Below are 24,136 nucleotides of genomic sequence, written 5' to 3' on the forward strand. Positions count from 1 at the left end.
TGATAAATAAATGTTTTTGTTGGGCGAAGAAAGCTATTTTGCTTACTGTATGTTAAGCCTATGTTTATTTTCTCATACTGGTCTTGTTTGGATATCCAACTCCTGAAAAAGTCACCTTGGAAATCATTCCCTTCAAATTGCAAGCTTAAAGAATTTAAAAAGAAAGCAGCTGGGGTCCACAGAGTATGCCACGAGACTCAATTGTAGAAGGCACCTGCAGCTTGGTGGCAACTTGCTCGCCCTAAATTTAGAAAGGCTGCCCCCTGACATCTGCAGGAGAGGCTGATTTAGACTAGCGTTACACCCCAAAAGTTTTTTTTTTTAAGATTTTATTTATTTGTTTATTTATTTATTTATTTATTTATTTATTTATTTATTTATGGGAGTCACAGAGACAGGGGCAGAGACATAGGCAGAGGGAGAAGCAGGCTCCCTGTGAGGAGCCTAACGTGGAACTCAGTCCCAGGGCCCGAGGATCACACCCTGAGCCGAAGGCAGTCGCTCAGCCACTGAGCCACCCAGGCATCGCCAGCCTGAAAGTGCTGCTGCACACTGTCCTCCACACCCTCATCTCCAGTTTATATGTTACATTCACTGTGGTCTCTGCTCCCATCTAAGATTTTGAGCTTAAACTCATGTCCATAGTGCTAAAAGCACCGACCGTTTCCCAGGCTTTTTTCTATTTCCCAAGTCTCTCTTCTGCAGAATTTTTGCTATTTCTCTTACTTTATCAGTCTCCTTTGCTGACTCCTCCTCTTCCCCTCAAAGCATTTGTCTTCTCCAAGTTTCAGCTCTTGGCTGTCTGGTTGTTTTTCCTTCTCATCTATTTCATTTAACCTCTCCCTTCCTCTCCACCCCCAGGGCTATTTCATGTGTTCCCAAGGTTTGACTTCTCATTCATTTAACAAATATTCATTGAATAAATATCCCGGTCTCCTTTTTTGCTCTCACACCTACATTCAAACCATTTGATTGTTGGCTCTACAATCAAAGTCTATTTAGAAGCTGACATGCTTTTACTGCAGCCAACCAGGCCGAAAGCACCATCATCTCCTTGACCACTATATTACCTTCCAAACTGGTCTCCAGGCTTTGTACTTCACCTTCCTGTGTCCCTCAGTCTAACCACGTATCTGGATTCTGTGTGAACCTTCTCGAACCCTACACCAGACCATGTCACTACTATGCGTGCAACCATCTGAATGGCGTTCTCTCTCTTTTCTCACTTGTGGTGAGAACACTTACCATGAGATCGACCCTCTTAACGGATTTTTAAATGTACAGGAGAGTTTTGTTATCTATGGATGCAATGTTGTTTTGTAGATCTCTAGAACATATTCATCTTGCATATCTGAAATTTTACACCCACTGATTAGCAGCTCCCCTTTCCCCCCTCCTCTAGCCCCTGGCAACTACCATTCTGTTCTTAGTTTTTGTGAGTTTGACTATTTTAGACTGAAGCGGCTTATCTTACTTAGCATAAAGTCCTTAAGGCCAAAGATATTATCAGGCTCTATGACTGACTTTGTCCAAATGCCTACTTAACTTTGCCCTCCTTGTTACCTCTTGAGGCTACACTTCATCTACTGGTGTTACCCACGGTCACTGAACTCCTGCTCTTTGCTACCTTGCTTGCCTTCTTTTACCACTCCAGATATGTTATGGCCTCAGAATCTTTGTTTAAAAAAATATTTTATTTATTTATTCAAGAGAGACAGACAGAGAGAGAGGCAGAGATAGGCTCTAAGGGGAGCCTGATGTGGGACTCAATCCCAGGACCCTGGGATCACGACCTGAGCCGAAGGCAGACATTCAACCACTGAGCCGCCCAGGTGTCCCAATTATCTCTTTCTTTATGTAAGAGCAAATGCATAGGGATGTTTGTTTTCTCACTAATATATTTGTTTTACCAGCATCTAGAACAGTGCCTAGACAGAGAAGGTAAATAGCCAATGTTTTCTGAATGAATAAGTGAATGAAGGAATACATGTTACTATCTGCCAGTTACTTAATATGCAATGATGAAGAATTGGGTCCTGCTCTCAAAAAACATGCTAATAAAAAACTGTCGCAAATGACAGAGATTTGTTTAAAGAGTAAGAAAACCTGGAATAAGGATGCCAACCTGGCCTGAGGTAGGATGAGGCACCAAAGTTGGGCTTCCTGTAGGAGGCAGCACCTGAGCCTGACAAAAGTTAGCCCAATGAAAGGAGTTAGGAGAGGTTTGGAGAGGAGCTTTTTATTATTTATTTTTAAGATTTTATTTATGAGAGACCCAGAGAGAGAGTCTGAGACATAGGCCGAGGGAGAAGCAGGCTCCTTGTAGGGAACCTGATGCGAGACTTGATCCCGGGACCCCAGGATCATGACCTGAGCCAAAGGCAGATGCTCAATCACTAAGCCACCCAGGAGCCCCTGGAAAGGAGCTCTTTGGATGGAGGAACGAGATCAACAGAGGCATGGTGGCTGAGCAGATGGTGTTAGTGTTCCTCTCATTCCTCTTCTTTCTCCTCAAAGCTTTTTACCATTTCTGGATATGCCAACCTTACTTATGGCTAAGAGCTGCCTCATGACTGGGAGCCTGCTGTGCCTATGAGCACAAGCAGGCTGGAATGCCTGAGAATTAACAAGTGCCTCTCAGCTCTTAATGACTAATGAGTGTTGGGGTATATATACCCCCATTCTCTTGCCCCTTGGCCAGGCTATTTCTGAGGGGTTAGGTACAGCAATTGTGTGGGACTGAACTCTATTCAATTACTGTTGTTGATTTAATAAATGCACCCATTATCAACTGAATTCTCTTTCCTGAGTCATTTCACCTCCAACTACCCCTTTTCTCTGAAACTCCCAACAAACTGTTGATCCTTGAATCTTGGCTCAGGGTTGACCTCTGGAAAAACTCAAATGAAGACAGTGATTTTTATCCAAACTCTAGAGAATAAAAATGACAAAGTCTTTGGTCTGCTTTGGGGGATAATAAAGCAAACCATGTTGGTTGTTTATAGGGTATAGGGAGAGGTGATTTGGTTTGATAGTAAAGGAATTTGAATTCAATGTTAAAGGATTTGGACTATTTCCAGATTCCTTAAGAAATCTTTGAGTTTGGGCATAAAGTAATCAAAAGAATATCTGAGAATGATGAATCTAGCTGGGGTATATTGTGGCATCTTACTAGGGGCAGGAAAGGTCTGTAGTTAGGAAAACAGTTCATGGAACACAGGGCATATTCAGAAGTGCATTAGTGAGGTGGCATTGAGAATGGAAAGCAATAGATGAAGAGAACATGTCAGGGGAAAAAATGACAGGATTTGGAATCGAGTTCTGTGTGTTGCGGGGGTAGGAGGAGAAGAGCAGAGAATGTCTGAGGCTATGCGAGTTAGAGAGCAGAAGTATCATTAACAGAGATGAGGAAGCTGTGAGTGGGATCTGGATTTGATGAGTTAAAGACCTTTAGGGTTTGTGCCAGTGGAATGTCCAAGCAGAAATGTTCAGCAGACAGCTGGAAATATAAGGCGGCAGGAAGGATTCGGTTTCAGAATTGGGGGCTCTTTTAGACAATGATAAATGTGCCTGGCTATTTGAAAAATCCCAAAGCAATACTTGCTTTATACAAGTCTGATAGTCTTGACTCTTACTAGAGGAGAAATTTCATAGGAACCTGCAGTCATTGGTGGACTTTGCAATTGAAATACCCGCTTTTGATGTGGAGAGGCTAGCAGTGTGTACGGAGGCAAAAGGGGGAGAGACAGGGCAGAGAGCTAGGCTCCAACCAGGTGAATTCTCGAAGATACTGGACAACCCGGGAAGCAAGAAGTCCGATTCAAGGAGTTTGGCGGAGTTCAGGTGCAGTAGACAGGTTCTGGAATTCTGGAGATGGAGATTTGGCCAGAAGACCAGCCATTCCGCTCAGAGTCTTCAGACTCAGAAGACTGATGTTGTTTGTTTTCTGCCTAATTTTATGGAGTGGAGCTGGCCGCACACCGAAAGATGTTATTAAGGAGTCCATCCCTCAGCTTTTTTCTTCTTCAGGCTACATAAACCTTATTTCATTCTTCTCACAGGTCATACTTTCCATTTCTTTAATTATTTGTTACTCTTCTCTGAACTTTCTCCAATTTTCCTCTTAAAACCCCGAGACCAAACCTTCAAAACAGTAACAACTGGCTTAGTTCAGGGCACAGGAAATGATTTTCTAAAATGTCACACCCAGGCAACATTTCTTTGCAGGTTTTTCCACCTGCTTTAAACGAGACCATTTGTTACTCATCTAGATATGATGCTAATTTTAGACACAATGTGATTATAAGGGGATATCTTTTTCAATAATTTTCTGTTTTAACTCCAAAGGCTCACAGTGGAAAGGGTATTGGCTCAAATATATATATATATGAAATAATACATATATATGTGTATATATACACACATATATATGTATATATACATATATATATATTTTTTGTTTTAGGAAAATAGAGGTAGAAGATTACAGAAAACTAGGGTATATTACATCTGATTCTTTCTCTCCAAGCTGTCCCGCTGGTACTTTTGCCCCTGCTCATCCTAGCAGACTGAACACGGGGCTAGCTAAAATGTGAGGAGGTGTAATTCAGAAAAAGGGAACTTACTTAGACAGGAGTCAACACTGGAAGCAGGGGAGGATGTGCCAGGCCCCGGAGAGATGGCTCAGGCAACTCTGGGAGTAATTTTCCATGTGGACTGAAGGAAGATCTTGTAAGGCACAGCCCCAGGTTACACAGGCGGGACTCCAATTACACAGGATTTACAAGCCATTACTGGAGAGAGTCTGTGGCTCTCCTGGCGCAGGCGGAGGAGCAAGAAATGTTCACCGGGCGATAAAAGCACTTCGGTGTACGGGGTAAAAGAACAACCGGGCCTGCCTTCTACAGAGTGCAGAAACTTGCCCCCACCCCTCCACCCTCCGAGTGAGGATTGAGGGTGGAGGCGGGGTGGGGGGGGGGGGAGCCATTTCCATGACTTAAGAGTCAGGCGAGGGGGATGCCTGGGAGGCTCAGCGGTTGAGCATCTGCCTTGGGCTCAGGGCGTGATCCCAGGGTCCGGGGATCGAGTCCCGCGTCGGGCTCCCTGCAGGGAGCCTGCATCTCTCTCCGTGTCTCTCAGGAATAAATAAATAAAACCTTAAAAAAAAAAAAAAGAGTCAGGCGAGGTCTCCGAGCTGAGACGGCCGAGGATGTGCAGCCACCTCTGATGACAGGGCGGTCTCCCAGTGCGGGGGCGGGGGGGGGGGCACCGGGAGGCGCCTGGTGCTGAGGCAGCGGGGAAGAGGGGCCCACCTGCCGGGCTCCGCCTGCACCGCCCCCGCACCCCCGCCCCAGGCCCACTCCTGACTGCAGTGCACGCTCGGCGGCGCCGCCAGACGCTCGGCGTGAGCCTCCACACGTAGCCGCAGACGCTCCTTAAATAGGTCGGAGCTGAGCAAACACTCCCAGACGACGGACGGCGAGCGCGGGCGACCGCAGGCGCGGCGGGTCAGCGGGCGGCCAATAGCCGGGGTGCGGCCCGCCCAGTCGCCTCCCCCGTCGGGGAGCCTATAAGTCGCCCGCGGCGCCGGGGGGCGCCCGCCCTCGCGCCCTCGCGCCCGCCCGCGTCCCGCCCGCGTCCCGCCGCGGCCCCGCTGCGCGCACTCGGCCCCGCCGCCGCCGCCGCCGCCGCCGTCCCGGGCGCCCGGGGTCCCCGCGCTCTCGCGAGAAGTGCGCCGCTGCAGGGCGGCGGGGGCGCCGGAGCCGCGGGCCCTGCGGAGGCCGGAGATGGGCTGCAGCGGCGCCCCGAAGCCGCCGCCGCCGCCGCCGCTGCTGCTGCTGCTGCTGCTGGCGCTCGCCTCGCAGCTCTGCAGCCCCGGCGTCGGGGCCGACTCGGAGAAGCCCTGCAGCATCCCCGCAGGTGAGTCGCCCCGCGGCTCCCGGGTCGCTCATTCATCCGCCGGCCCCTCGCGCGGGGCCCGCAGGTGAGGAGGCGGGAGCCGGGCCGCCGCCGGGGCCCCGAGGTGAGTGACGGCGCCCCCTGCCCGCCGCCCCGGGGAAGGCTGCGAGCCCCGCCCCGCCGCCCCCGCCGCCCCCGCCGCCCCGGAGCGCGCGCAGCTCCCTCCGGCTCGGCGGGGCTCGGCGGGGCTCGGCGGGGCTCGGCGTCGCGCCTTGCGGGGCCTGGGCTGGGCGCGCGCACCTTTGGGGCGACTCTCCTTTCTCCTCCTCTCCTGGAACCGGCGTGCAGGACTCGTGTCGGAGGAGGCAGCAGGCCCTCTGCGACCGAAGCTCGGGGCGCGGTGGTGACACGTGCCCTCCAGCGCCCCGGGACGCCCCGGTGACACCTGACCTGCCCGGAGGACACACATCTCCGCTTAGCCCTTTCCCTCCACCTGGTGTCTTGCTTCCAGAAGCTGCGCCTGCAGCGCAGAGTCCAGGCCCGCGCCTGCAGCGCCGAGCGCTTTACATTTACCCAGAGTTAAAGAGCCTCCCCGCGTGGTTTGTCCGCACGCGGCTCGGTGCCAGCCGGTGCACAGGCCTTGGAGTTTGGCGCTTTTGTGCTCGGACTCTGTGCTGGACTCTCTGAAACTGGATCTTGCGCTTAAATGTCCTTGTGCTGCTGTACTGCTTCTTTTTTTAAAATTAGGATCATTTTGTCCTTTTTCCTTTCCTTTTTTTTTTTTTTTTTAAGTAAATAGGGCGTTTTTCTGCTCAAACTTTAAGCACAAGGGCAAATTTCTGTTTCAGGGTTACAGTCAGAAGATGCCATTTGGTGTAGAACCCAGCTAGTCCATCTAAGCAGTAGTAAGTGTTTCAGGAGGTTCCAGGGAGCTAACATGCCCATCATTCTGCATTCCTGCCAAACAGTACTTGCTTTGTCAGCTTGAGAAACTTCAGTGTGCAGATGGATTTTTGTCCGTTACATGATGCTTTTCTTTCTCCCAGATAAATTTGGTGGTTTCGTAATGGATTTCTGAACCCTGTGTGGTTCCTGTAGATTTGAACTGAGTTTTTTTTTTTTTTCAAATTCTCTTTTAGTGTAACACCTAGAAAATAGACAAGCGCCTTCAGCAAACTTGGAAATGGAGACATTAAAAAAAAATATATCCCCAGAAAAATGACTTTCTTTGTTGGAGCACCCAAGGCAACCTTACTAGGAAATAATAAATCTCCAAGGGCTTTGCTGCTTTTAGAGGGACTTCTCCAGCCTTTGTATATTTTATTTCAGTGCATTACCATCATCCCCCTCCCCTTTTTATAGAAGGCATCTCTTTGTAGCTTCCTCCAGGCTTATAGTCCAAAGCATCTTGCTTTCCCACTCTGGCTTTTAAAAAGTTTCATGGAGCTGGACAGTAAAGTTTTAATGGACTGTAACATAAGGGAAAGAGAATTTTAGATATGAATGTTTTCCTCAGAAACTGACCACATAGGGATCCCTGGGTGGCGCAGCGGTTTAGCGCCTGCCTTTGGCCCAGGGCGCGATCCTGGAGACCCGGGATCGAATCCCACATCAGGCTCCCGGTGCATGGAGCCTGCTTCTCCCTCTGCCTGTGTCTCTGCCTCTCTCTCTCTCTCTCTCTGTGACTATCATAAAAAAAAAAAAAAAAAAAAAGAAACTGACCACATAAAACCCACTTCTGAAATCTGAGGTCTGGTTGATTTTGGTGGGTAGGCATGGGGAATTCAGTTAGCACCTAAATGCAGGAAAATATTAATTTGTAATACCTGGAGGCAGCGGTAGTCAGTTTGATTATGAATCTTTGTGTAGGTAAATGAGATGAGATGATAAATATAGACAGTACACTGCTCCATAACACTGCCAGAATCCTGGACTATGTTTCAGTTTCTCCCTAAAATATTATTATTATTATTATTTTTTTTCTCCCTAAAATATTATAACCGAAAATTGCTAACTTGGACCCTTTCATTTATCTGTCAAGTGAACTTAAGAACTCTAACTTGTCTCACTTCATAGGAGGTCTTTAAGAAAAGTACTTACCGTCTCTATCTATCTGTATTTGTCACCGTGCCCCAATTAGCCATGAAGAAGTAGATTAGACCAGGCTTTCTAGGCCCAATTGACATTTTGTGCCAGATAATTATTTATTGGGGTGGGGGTACTGTCCAGTGCATTGTGCTATGTTTAGCGACATCCTTGGCCCCTACCCACTAGATACCAATAGCACCCTCCTCCACATGTGAGAATGGAAAATGGCTCAGATTGAAAAATGTCCAAATGTCTCCTGAAGGGCAAAATTTCCCAGGGTTGAAAACCCCTAGATTAGAAAAATCAATGTGTATCTGGAGCAATGAGGCATTATAGTGTTACTGGAATGATACTAGCAACTCCTTTTTGAAAGCAAATGTTTATAGTGATTTTCCATTTTTCCACTGTAGTAAGGAATGTGCTATTTGAATCACATTAATCAAGTTTTGGAATATGTTTTTTCCTAGCTTTCTTTGATGCTGTGTGTTGACCAGGATTGAGAACACTGGTTTTACTTATACCTTTCAGAGGCTTTTGCCGTGTACTGTGTTCATTCCTATTTGGTTGCAACTTTGTTTTTAGCATGGAAAGAATCTAAATAAGATTTTGGTTAAAAACAATTATTTTCTCCTAGAATTACTTATAGGTATTTTCCCTTAAAATTTTATCTGTGTGGAGCCTTCAAGGCAAAAGCCTCCTAATGAGTGTCCACAAATCAGGTTAATACCATAATTTATCTTTCCTATACTTTTCTGCTTTCTGGATGAGAGGAGAAGAGTGGATGTATATCTGTCCAGTGTTTACAACCAAGTCTCCAGTCTTGGATCAAAACTTTTTTTTGTGTTTTCTAAGGTATCTTGGCTATTTCATGATCTAAAGTGGGCAGAAACCAAGTTTTGGGCAAAAATGGAGGAAATGGTTTCAGATGTTTCTGTCAAGACCAGTATTTTTCAACCATGTTCATTTATGAACTCTTTAATTTACTCTGGCACATTCAGGGAGGAAAGGAAAGGTTTGTCCCTTCTGCTGATGCAAACTGGCAATTTTTGGGGTGGAGAGGGAAAGACCAAGGTCCTGCAGAAACCTCTGGAAGGGAGAGAGATCCTTGTCTTCTGCGTACTTTCTGTGCCTGGGCTGTAGCCACAGAACGACTCATGCTTAAGCAGACTATGCCTTTTATTTCATAATATGAAAAGGGACCTATGAAACACCTATGGAGAATGTGAGGATAGCAAGTTAAATTGAGATACCTTTTTCTACCCATCACATTGATTAAAGCATTTTTTTTATTTATTTATGATAGTCACACACAGAGAGAAAGAGAGAGAGAGAGAGAGAGAGGCAGAGACACAGGCAGAGGGAGAAGCAGGCTCCATGCTCCGGGAGCCCGACATGGGATTCGATCCCGGGTCTCCAGGATCTCGCCCTGGGCCAAAGGCAGGCGCTAAACCGCTGCGCCACCCAGGGATCCCTGATTAAAACATTTTATTTATTTATTTATTTTTTTGTTTTTTGTTTTTAAACATTTTAAAAATAAACTCTGATCATAATAGCTGTTGTAAGGATGGGAACCCACAGACTGTTAATAGAAGCACATCATCTTTGGAGAACAGTTTAGTAATGTCTGGTGGAATTGTTAATCCACATACCCTACTATTCTAGATACATACATATACAGTATTCTCAAGTTTTTATGTCTGTTGGTTCTCCTCAAATTCTATTCATTGTTAAAACTAACTCGGGAAATTCTTCCCCTTACTATCTTTTTTTTTTTTTTTTTAAGATTTATTTATTTATTTGAGTGGGGGAGAGGGAGATACAGAATCTCACAGACTCCCTGCTGAATGTGGAGCCTGACACATGGGGTTGGGTGCGGGGCTCTCACTCTTAGGACCCTGAAATCATGACCTGAGCTGAAATCAAGTCGGATGCTCCACGGACTGAGCCACCGAGGCGCCCCATCCCTTACTAGCTTTTGTTTGGCTCACTTTCTAACTTTGTAATGTGGTTGGTTTATATCAATCATACCTCTGGGTTGGAGTTGGGGATCTCAGCTGAGGGAAGGAGAGGCCCCCAGGGCTGAGTCCAAAGTGCTTGCCCTTGGGGCGCCTAGATGGCGCTGTTGGTTGGGCCTCCAACTCTTGGTTTCAGCTCAAGCCCTGGTCCCAGGCTTGTGAGATCAAGCCCGAGTCAGGTTCCCTGCTCAGCACAGAGTCTGCTTAAGACTCTCTACCCTCCCTGCCCAGTAAAATAAATAAGTAAAAATCAAAAAAAAAAAAAAAAGTGCACACCCCTGGAAACACACTCCTCTTTCATTCTGGGTCATTACTACCTTGAGGAGGAGAGCCTTTATGGTGAGGAGTGCCAGCGGGTGCATCCCCCTGCTGTAATGTGCTCCTGCTAGTAGCCCCGAGACTGGGGACACAGTGAGGGGCAGTGTGCCCTGCTTACGAAGTAAGGGGGGGAGCAGGTGACCTGCATCAGAAGGGTTGTCTGGGCAAACAGCTAAAATAAAGTTTTCAGTGTGTAAAAGGGTCACACACACACACACACACACAAAATGTATGTTAGATTTTTTTTGTTTTGTTTAATAAATTATAAATTCTTTAAAATGAGGGACTAAGTTATTCATTTTTGTGCTCCTCACAGTACCTTCCCTGTTGTAACATGAAGATTCTCAGTGTCTGGCCCACTTGTAGAATTTTGAAAAGTGGAATGCAGTGAGATTGCATTTTTCCAGGATTTTAACTATTTTCACTGTACTTCTTTTCTCTACTTGTGGACCCATACACTATCATGATCTAGCAATTTATCAATGAAATATCTAGCAAGGCTTTGTTTCTGAAATGTGGTTTAGCAGCTCTTCTCCCAGGTTATATTTTTCTGTTCTACTTACCTTACTCAATGTAAAGTCACACCTTCAGAAATACTCTCAGGTGATTGGATACCATGATTTTTTTTTTTTTTTTTTAATTTTATGAATGGTGAAGTGGAGACTTGGAATGGTTATGTAACTTGCAAAGGATCACATAGCTGGAAAGCAACACAGGTGGAGCTTGTGTCCTTTCTCCAGGCTGTGCTCTTCGTTGACTTTCTTATTGTTCTGTTGGACTTTTGGGACTTATGGGAAATAATAGAGCCTAGACTTTAGAGACCTAAAGAAGCAAAAGGAATGCTTTGCTAAAAGGAAAGCACATATTTGTAGGTTTATGTAAATGGAGGAGAAAGGGATTGGCACAGGCTGAAGGAAAACTGGGCCCTAGGCCAGGGTGGCAAACTGTGGCCCGTAAGCCAAATCTGGCAGGCCACAGCTGTCTGTTTTTGTATGGCTGGTGAGTTAACAATAGTTTTTCTGTATTTGTTTGTTTTTCTATTCTATTTATTTATTCATGAGAGACACACAGAGAGAGGCAGAGGCTTCTTGCAGGGAACCTGATGCAGGACTCGATCCCTGATCCCCAAGACCCCGGGATCACGCCCTGAGCCGAAGGCAGACGCTCAACCGCTGAGCCACCCAGGCATCCCAAGTTTTCCTATTTTTAAATGGTTGAAAATATCAAATGGAAAGTAGTATATCGTGACATGTGAAAGTTATATGAAACTCAACAGTCAGGGTCCATCAAGTTTTATTGGCAGACAGGCACACTTATTTATGTACATATTGTTTGTGGCGCTTTGGTGCTGTAAGGCAGAGTCAAATAGTTGCCCCTGAGACTGTATGGCTTGCAAAATATAGATTATTTACTATCTGGTCCTGTAAAGAAAAAGTTTGTGGATCCTTGCCTTAGGACATGACATTTCCGTTTAAGCTGTGGCTCATGCAGATCTGTTGCTCTCTTGGAAGGAGCTGGATTCTGGACAGTAGCAGCTGATTCTGGACATTTGAAAGGTCTGTTTTTCATTTTAGACTTTCCAGTGATTTCTATGGTGTTTTTAATTCAAAGATACAGCTTCTCTGTTACGACTTTTAAAACATGGCACTCGATGCTAACTAGACACGTGCTGTGGTGTAAATAGTGTACTCATGATCAAAAAGGAATAAAACATTGATGATTGATGGAAAAGGAGATGCATATTTCTTCTTCATAGCTTGTGGGTGTTCTAGAATTTTGGTCTAGAAACTTGGTTATGAATTTGTGGCTCAGTTCCTGGGAGAAAATTATTAGCACATTTATCAATGAGTACTTTTATTTTTCTTTAGCAGTTGCTATGAATTAGGCTAAACTGAGAAATACGTGGCTCTTAAAGTGACAGATATTTTTCTTTTACATTTTACTAGTTTGCATTTGCAGTGATCTGCTTGCCTCACTGAATTAACCTTAAATAACAGAACTAATTTTTAGAGCTATCGAGATTATAGTTAGCCAAGAAATAGTCATCCTGAGTAGTAGAATAATAGAGTGTGTTATGATGTGTTATCTTATACTGCTTACTAGCTATACAGCCTTACTGTTGCCGCCTGTGTTTGGAAATGCCGTTACTGAGAGTAGTCTAACAGCACAGAAGTTACTACTACCCTATTTGTGTCATAAGAATGCCCCTTCAAAAACTGTTGCTTATCGTTAAAAAATAACTTTCAGTATCTCCCACTCAGGATAACTGTATTTTAAAACAAAATTCAAAGAGTAGAAGTATGTTATTTTTATACACAAAGGAAAGATTTCCGTTATGTATTTTCTTTTGTACTTTAAGAGAGGGAAATTGATTTCTGTTAATAACTTCACTTAATTTTTATTTATTTTATTTTTAAAAATATTTTATTTATTCATTCATGAAAGACACAGAGAGAAAGGCAGAGACATAGGTAGAGGGAGAAGCAGGTTCCCTGCGGGGAGCCCGCTGTGGGACTGGAACAGGGACGCCAGTTATATTGATTGTTATGTTGATTTTCGTAATTGCTTTCATTATTTTGGGTTCATAAGACGTCCCAGTGTGTATTACATTTACTGGTCATCTATTCATTTTCTTTAGGATTACATTCTCAAATTTGTAGAAAGGATTCTCCTATTTATTTTCTAGTTACTATTTATCGGTTTTAAAGTTCCTTCAAAGACAAAGAGTAAAGGTTTTCCTTTGATTTAAGTGCTAATGTGGTTCTACTCCTCTATTATGTTGACATCACAAGGTAAAGGTTCTTATGGCATGAAGGAACTTTCAAGCACATGCAATTTTTTTTTTTAAGATTTTATTTATTTATTCATGAGAGACACTGAGAGAGAGAGGCAGAGGGAGAACCAGGCTCCATGCAGGGAGCCCGACATAGGACTCGATCCCTGGTCTCCAGGATCACACCCGGGGCTGAAGGCGGCGCTAAACCGCTGAGCCACCGGGCTGCCCAAGCAGACGCAATTTTTATTTCTTTCATCACCATCTACAGTCAGCCTCAGATACTCAAGTACAGCAAGTTGAGTATGCATCATGCCACACAGCGTCACCCTTCTGCAGGCACAGCAGCAAGTGGAAGATGTTCATAGAAACCCGGAAGTCTTGGGTTCCTGATTCTGGGCATTGTTCATAAAAAAACTCCAGAAGCTATGATTTTTAATTCCAGTGGCCACAGAGTCTCAGCACAGAGCCTTGGTCCCATTAACTAGGCTCTGTCATTGACTAGTCTGTTTCATTAGTTCGGAACCACAGCTCTCATGGGGCCTTAGGGTGCTAATTACTTACAGGTACTACACACAGGGCTAAGAAGGTAGCCAGTTACTTTTAGATATTTTAAATGTATTCTCCAACTGGTTCTTTAAACATTTAATCCTTTTCATCCTGTTTCTATCAGGATGATAAACACCAGCAGCTATTTCAATACCTCAAAAAAAAAAAAAATCAGCAAATATAGAATTTAAATCACTTCTTAAAAAAAAAAAAAAAGAAAAAGAAGAAGCTGGCAGATATTTTGCAGGCAGACTAAAATGACCTCTCTAATTCAATCATCTAGGGAAGTCTCACAGAGCTGTTATGCAGTGAGCAAACTGGTCCTTTGATGGGATTTTCCAGTCATGCCCAAGCCAGCTCTGAGGCCCCTTGTCTTCAGAGGTCCCGCGTCTCCTGCTCTAGCCATGCGAGGTCTTTCCTGGCCTCCAGCTGGCACCACAACTGTGACCAGAGTGCTCTGCTTGTCCAGACCCTCTGAAATTCTTGTCGGCCACATCTAGAGAAGGACAATTCTCCTTTTCTTCTTAGTTTAGTTTAAACAGGGTTGGAATTTTTTAAACAGTGACTTTACTAGGTAACCAAGGGGAAAACAAAACATAACTCCAAACTGGAAAACCACCAAAGCAAAGAAATCAACAGACTTACAAAGTAGAGACTCAGAGTTCTTACTCTATTCTGACTTAAGTATAATTAGAGACCTGCATACCTGGAATAGTTTGGGGGGTTCCTAGGTTCTGTGTCCTTGCTCAGCTTTTCTTTCTCTACTTTTCTATCCCATTTCTATTTCTTCCTACCACGTTCCTTTCTACAGAGAGCTTTTTCTTCTCCTGTATTGCAGTCCATAAAATCATGGACTTTTTAAGTTTGTGTTAATAGGTTATGAAATAATAAGAAATACATATTTTGATCTCTGTTCCTGGTCTCTGATAATATTTGGTCTTTGATCCTGGTTCTTGCTACATAGCTTCTAAAACCCTTGTAATTTTCGAGTGATAGGAGTTTGTCATATAACTACTAAATCCCTTAGAATTTCCTGGGTGAAAAGAACATCTTTTGTTCTAATGAGGTGACTCTTGATGGGCTCTTGAATGGGGGCTGATCACCAGAAAGATTAAGCCATGATTAGAAGCTTGAAGTGTTCAGGGGCACCTGGGTGGTTCAGTCAGTTAAGACTCTTGGTTTTGGCTCAACTTATGATCTTGGAGTCATGAGTGGAGCCCCGTGTGGGGCTCTGCACTCAGTGGGAGTCTGCTTGAGATTCTGTTTCCCTCTCCCTCTGATCCTTCCCCAGTGCATGCACACACTCTCTCTCTAAAATAAATAACTCTTAAAAAAAAAAAAAAAGAAAGAAAGAAAGAAGGAAAGAAGGAAACTTGAAGCTTTCAGCCCTAAAACTCCTCTTCTGTAGAAGAAGAGGGGTTAGAAAATAAGTCAATAATTGACTATGCCTACATGGTGAAGCCTTTACAAAAAGCGTGGGGTTTGGAGAACCTCTGGGTTGATGATTGCATCTAAATGCGAGAAAGGTGGTGTACCCCAAATCAATGGGGTCACATGGGCTTCTTTCATATAGCTGTTCATTCTAAAATATCCTTTGTAGTAAATTTGCCATAGTCAACTGTTTTCCTGGGTTCTGTGGGCTGCTCTAGTAAATTATCAAACCTGAGGAGGGGGTGTTGGGAACTTCTGATTTGTAGTCAAGTCAGACAGAAGTTGTGGGTAACCTGGGGACCTACTGCTTGTGATTGGCATCTGAAATGGGAGCATTCTTGTGGGACTGAATCTTAACCTGCAGGGTCTGTGCTAATTCTAGTTGAATTGAATTAAATTGCAGGACACATGCCTGGTGTGGGAAAATTGGCCAGCGTGGGGAAAAAAAATCTACATATCTGGTATCAGAAGTATTGTGTGTGAATAGTAGAGGAGAAATATGACTGTTTTCCCTAGACGTAGGTAGACTAGTATCTTTATAGTTTCATAGGACATATCAAGATAACCCTAGCCATTAGACAAACTATTTTCTTCTGTGTGAGTGAAAGTTTTTTTTTTTTTTTTTTTTTAAATTTTTATTTATTTATGATAGTCACACACACAGAGAGAGAGAGAGCGAGAAAGAGAGAGAGGCAGAGACATAGGCAGAGGGAGAAGCAGGCTCCATGCACCGGGAGCCCGATGTGGGATTCGATCCCGGGTCTCCAGGATCGTGCCCTGGGCCAAAGGCAGGCGCCAAACCGCTGTGCCACCCAGGGATCCCTGAGTGAAAGTTTTTATGCATTTTTTTCCCAATAGTTTTTATAGCATTGCTTTAATTCTTGGTTTTGAGTAGCTATTTACATTTGCTTTTATGAGTCTACATACTTTAATAAATCTCTATTTATTTAATTAACTAAACTTTAAAAATTCTCCTGGAATACATTTTTTCTAGAAGTAACTAACATGTTGTAACTTCTTAGATACAAAGCATGCTAAGAATAATTCCCTTGGTGGAATTCTCTGAATATCACAATTAATATCTCAAAATTTAGTTCAGCGAGTATTTATTCAATGACTAGTCTGTGTTGTGTTGCCTTATGTAAAGGGAAAATAGGAAAACGAAACAAACAAAAAACATACCAGGCTCAGTTCCTGCTCCACACTAAAATTCTAAGATACTTATGGGAGAAGCAATGCATATATATAAAACTGAACAAATGGAAGGAGCACTTAAGGTGAAGTGGCCTGGCCTACAGGGAAGAGCACTGACATCTGGGCCTCAGGAAATCATGATCTAAGTTCTAACCCTTTTATTCACCAACCTTGAGCCAATTGCCTTGCTTCTCCAGACTTCCTTTGTAATTTATGTTCTTTATACCTCTGTTTATTTGATGTCTCCTGAATCCTAAGAGTCAGGATGTGGAGTAGAGGCAGAGGCTGCTGGAATCAGAAAACAGGCCTGAAGGAAACTTACTATTAACACATTGGTTATGCCAAAGGAAGCATAGATACAAAGTTGTTTTGTACTTTAATATTCTAGTTAGTCTCCCAGGAGCTGGACTTGGACAGGCCTCGATATTGCTTTTTTTCCTAATTAACTTTTGATTGAGAGGTAACAAAGTCCGTCTAAGAATAACTCTAATTATATTTACATTTAAAAATATTCCAAGTGTTTTAATGTGAGAGAGGAAAATAGTCTGGTGTTTATATGAAGCTATTTTCTGGCTTCTGAAAGGAATCATATATTCTTCAGTACATTTAAGTACTGTAAGCTGTTTTTTTTGTTTTTTGTTTTTTAGAGATTTTTATTTATTCATAGAGACAGAGAGAGAGAGAGAGAGAGAGGCAGAGACACAGGCAGAGGGAGAAGCAGGCTCCATGCAGGGAGCCCGACGTGGGACTCAATCCCGGGTCTCCAGGGTCACGCCCTGGTCTGAAGGCGGTGCTAAACCGCTGAGCCACCTGGGCTGCCCTGTAAGCTGTTTTTAAAAATAACTATATTCTTCTGCTTCAATCTTGACTGTTTAAGTCCTGCCGGTTAACAAAAATGATGCTAGTAATTCTTTAAAATTAGAAAAAGATTTTTTCTTTTTGAAAGATTTTATTTATTTATTCATAAGAGACACTCAGAGAGGGGCAGAGGGAGAGGCAGTCTCCCTGAGGGGAGCCTGATGTGGGACTCAATCCCAGAACCCTGGTATCGCGACCTGAGCAAAAGGCAGAGACGTTCAACCACTGAGCCACCCAGGCTCCCCTAGAAAAAAATTTTGATGAAATGTACTGTTTAAAAATTGGAGACCCTCTTCCGAACTGTTCCTGGAACAGTTAATCAAATCATCTAATTTTTAGATTCACTAAATATCTGTAAAATATGACTGCATTTATAAACTAGGAACATGGTAAATGAGAAGAAAATCAATTTATGGGAGAAAAGAATTTGTGAGTATCTGTCTCTGTATGCATGCATGTGTCTCTAGTCATGGAGATTTACTGTTAATCCTTAAGAATGGAGTAGAAAGTTGGAATGCCTTTTTATCTGGAATTTTCTTTGGTATCCTGCTCGAGCATTGTCATAGTAGCATTTATTCTACTTATGTTTGCACCCGAAGAATGGAACATATCTTGTGAGTGGCATCATCTTAGACCCAATCTTAGGGGGAGATGGTAGTGCCCAGTGCTTTTTCTCTTTTCTTGGCTCCCCCCCGCTGCTGTTTACAGAGGGATTTTGTGTAAATTGAAGGAAGCAGTTCAAATAAAACAATTGCAGGGGGAAGAGGGTAGCTTAATTTTGAAAATATATACAGTTGTTACTTTTTCAAGCGTAAGATTACCAAAAATCACAGAACCATTTAGCCTGGATGTTGTTTTTGGAGATTAACTGTGATTTCTTGAATAAGCAAGTAAGCATTAGCAGATGTTTTTCCCATAAAGTAGGTAAGGTTAAAGAAATAAAGAAAGACCTATTTTAAAAAATGATAAACTAACTTTTGTATTGTTATTTAACATAAAGTAGTTGGTATTTTTATATCCCACAAGTGTAAGCATAGGGTTTTTTCATAGGGTATAAAATCCTAAACAGTCAGCCCCCTTTTCTCTCTAGCAAGTCCCTGAATGGTGCTATTGCACCAGTATCAGCAGTGCCATCGTGGGCTACTCTTTATGGATGAGTGGATAGGTAAGATTTTATAAAAGATGCCACGTGGGAGACAATGGTAAGGTAATGGTTAAGGGGATGAGGTTTTGGAATCAGAGAGCCTAAATTTAAATCCCCCTCTACCACTTATTTGCTGATTATCCTTGGAACAAGTTACTTAACCTCACTGAATCATAGTTTCTTTGTAATGATAATTGTCACCTAGGGTTGGTTTGCGCATTAAATGTGATAATGCCTGTAAAAGGCTTAGCACAGGGTTTGTGAACAGAAATTACTCCATAACTGCCACTAACTAAAGTTATTATTTTATTTTTTTTTAAAGATTTTATTTATTTATTCATGAGAGACACACACAGAGAGAGAGAGAGAGAGAGGCAGAGACACAGGCAGAGGGAGAAGCAGGCTCCATGCAGGGAGCCTGATGTGGGACTTGATCCCCGGTCTCCAGGATCACGCCCTGGACTGAAGGTGGCGCTTAAACCGCTGAGCCACCGGGGCTGCCCTAAAGTTATTATTTTAAACAGTAGAATTCTAATTACCCTTATTCTAAAGTGGAACCTAGAATTAAGGTATAGAATTAATTCATGTATTCTGATTGGTAATGAGAGAAAAGTAGAGGTTGTCAATAAATTCTAGAAAATAAGTTTTAACAAGTTGAGATATAAAGATAGTTTTTTCCAGGGGAACACAAAGGAAATAAACAATAAATTTAGTGGTGTAGTCTCTTTGTTGATGTTCTTTATTTACTCAAATTCAAATCCTTGAAGTCACTTTCCCCATTCCTCTGATTTATTCTTTTTTTTTTTTTTTAAGATTTTATTTATTTATTCATGAGAGAGAGAGAGAAGCAGAGACATAGGAAGAGGGAGAAGCAGGCTCCATGCAGGGAGCCCGATGTGGGACTCTATCCTGGGACTCGGGGATCATGCCCTGAGCCAAAGGCAGACACCCAACCGCTGAGCCACCCAGGCATCCCTGATTTATTCTTGATAGTCAAATATGTTGAGTTCCAATCATTATTTTCTCTTGCTGTTTTTTTAAAATCTGTAATGGAAAGCATATCCATATATAACATATAACTAAATATCTCAAACATCTTTTTTTAAAACATAATCTTAATACCATTGTCACACTCAGTAGCAATTTCTTCATTTCATCTAATGCCTATATAAGTTCATTTTTCCACCTTTTCTCAAAAGTGTCTTTTTAGAGTTGGTTTGTTTGATCAGTCTATCAGGATCCATTAATTTTTCCTCCTAAATACCCTCCAAGCTATCGACACCTTAGTCCAGGCTGCAGATCTTGGGCAGCTTGAGGGTTAAACCCAGCCTATTTATTGGTTTCCAGAAAGCTTGAACTAAGTCCTATGTTTTTAAAATCAGGAGATTTTACTTAAAAATCTGGAATTTATTTCTCGTGGAAGGGGAGGTGGGGAAGGAAGACCTGGAAGCATGGATTTGCCTTCCCATGTCAACAACAGCTGGCTGATACTGAGAAGAGCTCACCACAGCTTCCACCTGGCCTCTTCACTAATGTGTGTTTGCAACTCTTGCTCTGCGCACATATCACAGAATGAGATAGTTATAATTGCTTCTTTAATTATTACTCTATGTCATCTTTTCATATTAATCTTTCTAGAGTCCAGTAGCTCTTAATCAGGAGTGATTTTGCCCCGAGGGGATATTTGGTAACACTTGGAGACATTTTTAAGTGCCATGAGTGGTGGTGGGTGCTACTGGCATTCTGTGGGTGGTGGTCAGGGATGCTGCTAAAACATCCTACAATGCACAGCACATCCGCCATGAGAAAGAATTAACTGGCTCCAAATGTTTCTAATTTCACTGCCCTGTTCAGAAGCTTCCAGTACCTTCCCCATGTATTTATTATTTCCCAGTTTTCACTCTGTATTCATACCATACTTCTCACTGTCCAGCCATACTTTTGCCTTTCTTAAATCATACCTGTTTTTCCAGTTCCCTCCTACTGTCAGAATCCCACTTGTCCTTTTTAAGACCTCCATGTTTCCCATTCATGAAGCTGTTTTTGATGTCACTTATCAGAGTGTTCTCCAAAAATCATTTTATTGCAGCTGGAAACTTTCTTAAAGATGACTGATTTTAATATTTTCTTTTACTACTGTTCCTATTTCTCTAATCCAAGAAACGGAATCTAGAGGTATTAAGTGATGTATTCTATAAATGGTTCTTTGTCCTCCCCCCCTTGCTAATATATAATCTATTGCTTAATTAGGTGTTTAATATGTTATTACCCTTCTTTCCATGTGAATTAACTTCATATTCTCTGTTGGATTTACCTGTAAGAGGACAACAGTGTCTCTTATTGTGGGTATCAAGTCTGTGAATTGCTATGCCTTAGAACCACAAGCCTCTGTAAGTTTCTTTGTCTTTGGATCCTACAGGGGTCTGGTAACCCATGGCTCACCTCAGTCCCAACTACCAAGAGGGGTGGGCACCTATGCCTGTCAGAGTTCCATTCAGAAAAGAGAAGCTATTTTAGATATTTTGAGCAGAAAGAGATTTAACAAGTTTAACAAATGGGCTTACACAATTATGGGAAAGGCTGGAAGGTCAGGCTTTAGGCTGAACCCTCAGCCTGATACTTAGAACAGGGAAGTTCTAGGAAGTAGGGAGTTACTACCTAATTACAGTTTGAGGGTAGGTCTGTTGAGTTATGAATACCTTGCTGTAGCTATAATTCAGGGGTCAGGAAGCTATCTCCACTGACTTCTTACTCACATGAAGCTGGTGACTAGACTCTAGGAAGTAGAATTCAGCTGCCTCAGCAGCATGTCTGTCTGCCTATGTGTCTCCCTCCCTGTCTCTTTTTCTCCCTTTCTTCTTCTCTTCCTGCACAAAATGGAAGACTGGAACACTGATGTAGAGTAACTCCACATTTTGTGAAAACATGCTTACTAGTGGAAATAGCCAGAAGTCAGGGAGAGAAGACCATCTGTCTTCCACATCTCATACACATGAATCTGAAAGATGGAGCATGATTTTCATCTGGAACTTAGCTCCAAAGGAGTTAGAGAAATGTAGCTTCAACATTTATTTTTTTTTATGATTTTTTTTTTCAGTAATTATTCTTGAAGCTTGACAGATCACTCAGTAATTTCAGAATTTTATGTCTTTGACAGTGGGGATGCAAGCATGGAGTCAGCATTACATGAAACACATGCTCTACTTACTAACATGAAAGTCTATTATAAAGTTCTAAGATTCTTGAATGCTTTCTCGAGTTTCAAGACCAACTGCTGAAGAAAGTCATAAGAAAAATAAAACTATAAAATAGAGGCAGCTAAGTAATAGGAATTTATTTCCCCTTATCCTCCTCTTGTTTTTAAAGTAGATCATAACTTATGTGGAGGACAGTGTAGTGCAAATTATTTCTAATTACAATTTTATAGTGTTTGTTTGACTTTCAGCTATTCATTCATTTTCTTGTTTTCTAGTGCTTTCATCTCACACAACACCCTATTAGTTTTCAGTAATTACTTAGCTGACTAAAGTCACTTTTCTGAGATGAAACAACTGGGGCTTATTTAAGGCTTCTGGAATTTGAGAAGGTTAAGAGATAACAGAAAAAATTCTGGCTCATTTAGGAAGGAAGGATTTACTTTGACTCCACTTCTTAAGTATTCATGAAAGTGAAAGTACAAGAGCAAACTTTGTGCATCATCATAACTTCACAATCACAGATTTACTTTTCATGATTTTTATTTGAAAGTTTGGTTTTCATGTAATCTTTTTTATAACTTTTGTAGTTTCTTTGCCCATAGCAGAAAGTATAAATAAGCTTGTAGCTGAGCAAATCTGCAGGAGTATCCTGCATTATAATTAGAATGTTGGGCTTCCTTGAAATTACTTGGAGTTAGGACATACAATGCTTTGTTTTACTTATCTAGGTAAGTTTTTTTTTTTTACTTATCTAAGTTTTACTTTACTTATCTAAGTTCTTCGCCAACTACACATGCCATTTATTATTTTTTTAAACTTACTTGTTTAGCTTATTTTTGATAATTTTTGACAATTCCAAATGGTAAGTACATACACTTCAAAGTTAAAATGAATAAACAAACAAAACTAGGTTGGAAATGGATGGATTAGATTAATAAATGCTAATACAGCATTTTAAACTCTTGGTTTTATGTGTGTATGTTTAAAACGATAAATCTCAAATATTTTTGCTCTCCTTTTGATGAAGATAAAAAATAAATCTTTGGTGAATCCAGATGTATTTTGATGACATGTGCCCCAATAAACAGTTTAACCCTTTCTAATCATATTTTTCATCTGTAAATCATTCTGAAACTAGTAAAAAGTGACAAATCTATTGTAAGAAATGTTGAAGCACCAGTGGGAGTCAGTAAGAACTAAGATACAACAGACTTAATGAAGATGGTATAACTTCATTTAAAAATTGTATTTTGCTTATAATGAAAATAAATGCATATAAATGAAAACAAAGAGATTTAAGAAGAATAAATTTGTCCGTATTTCCACTATCATTAGTAAACAATGTAAAACATTTGGTATTTTTTTCCCTTTTTTTTGGTTCACATTTCTTCGTATGTTTTCATTATAAAATCAAGATACATACACATATTGACAAGTGTAAAGAGATAATTTTACATTCTATCATATTCACAAAACACTACATTGTAAGTATCTTCTTATGGCTTTTTTTTTTTTAAAGATTTTATTTATTTATGAGAGACAGAGAGAGAGAGAGAGAGAGAGAAAGAGGCAGAGGGAGAAGCAGTCTCCATGCAGGGAGCCCGACGTGGGACTCGATCCCGGGTCCCCAGGATCACGCCCCAAACTGAAGGCGGCGCCAAACCGCTGAGCCACCCGGGCTGCCCCTTCTTATGGCTTTAAATACTGTTCCAATCATGATTTTTAAGTAATATTTTGATATCTGTTATGGAGTTATGCCATAATTTGTATAACCATTATTCTATTATTAGATACAGGATTTCTTTCTTTTTTTTTTTTTTTTTTAAGATTTTTAACTTATTTATTTAGGAGAGACACACAGAGAGAGGCAGAGACATAGGCAGAGGGAGAAGCAGGATCCTCAAAGGGAGCCCGACGTGGGACTTGATCCTGGAACCCCGGGATCACGTCCTGAACGGAAGGCAGATGCTCAACCACTGAGCCACCCAGGCATCCCATGATTTCTTTTCTGTTTTGTAGTAACCAAAATAATATTGTAGGGATACTCTTGAAAATGCATTTTGGTTTCCATTTTTGCAAGATAGGTCCAAGAAACAAAATTTTTGAAATCAAAAGGTATGAATTCTTTTATCTCTTGTTGCATATTATCGAATTGCTTTTCAGAGGTTATATGGTCATTTCAACCAGCACGTACCAAATGGTCTGTTATGTAGAATTCTCAGCAGCAGCATTATTTTTAAAAGATGTTTTTATAGTTTTTTGGGGGAAATAAGAGTGTGATTCTCAAATTTATAATGATTTCCTTCTTTACTTGACAAAATAAAACCATTTTTCCCCTGCTCTTCTGTGAGTTGCATCTTTATGTCAGAAGTACTAAAATAGAGTAAAAAAGGACAATAAACAGATGTATCACGTAGATATAAGTACCACAAAGAAAAATAAAATGGGATGAGGGCTAAGAGTGCTGAAGTTGGCAATGCCATTTCAGGTACTGGTTGCATTTGAACAGACATGAAGAGAGGAATTTTTGCTGGAAGAAGAGCATTATAGGCAGAAGGAATCACAAGTACCAATGCTTGATGTGTCCCTGGAACAGCAAGTTTTCCCATGTGTCTGCAGTTAGGGGCAGGGAGAGGCTAGTGGTAGAAGAGGAGATCAGAATGACATGACC

At 41.9% G+C, this 24,136-nt stretch overlaps 1 protein-coding gene and 2 long non-coding RNA genes across 4 annotated transcripts in view; 1 reads left to right on the top strand and 2 right to left on the bottom strand.

Moving 5' to 3' along the window:
• LOC144293758 (uncharacterized) overlaps positions 1 to 6,566 on the bottom strand; it is a 28,038-nt gene extending 21,472 nt beyond the window's left edge. Inside the window, exon 1 of the long non-coding RNA XR_013360992.1 lies at positions 6,199 to 6,566. This is a non-coding gene — a long non-coding RNA (uncharacterized LOC144293758). The remainder of the gene's footprint in view (positions 1 to 6,198) is intronic.
• Positions 1,676 to 5,202, bottom strand: LOC144294300 (uncharacterized). Its single transcript, XR_013361722.1, has 2 exons — positions 4,626 to 5,202; positions 1,676 to 4,143 (listed from the first exon to the last, which is right to left on the bottom strand). It is a non-coding gene; the product is annotated as an uncharacterized LOC144294300 (long non-coding RNA).
• Positions 5,717 to 24,136, top strand: part of PLOD2 (procollagen-lysine,2-oxoglutarate 5-dioxygenase 2) — a 94,234-nt gene continuing 75,814 nt past the window's right edge. For both annotated transcript variants that reach the window (XM_077864793.1, XM_077864794.1), the window contains exon 1: positions 5,717 to 5,919. In XM_077864793.1, coding sequence (XP_077720919.1) covers positions 5,787 to 5,919 — 133 coding nt within the window. In that variant the 5' untranslated portion in view covers positions 5,717 to 5,786. The remainder of the gene's footprint in view (positions 5,920 to 24,136) is intronic.

This window comes from Canis aureus, chromosome 22, assembly GCF_053574225.1.
Source record: "Canis aureus isolate CA01 chromosome 22, VMU_Caureus_v.1.0, whole genome shotgun sequence".
In the NCBI taxonomy this organism is placed as follows: domain Eukaryota; kingdom Metazoa; phylum Chordata; class Mammalia; order Carnivora; family Canidae; genus Canis; species Canis aureus.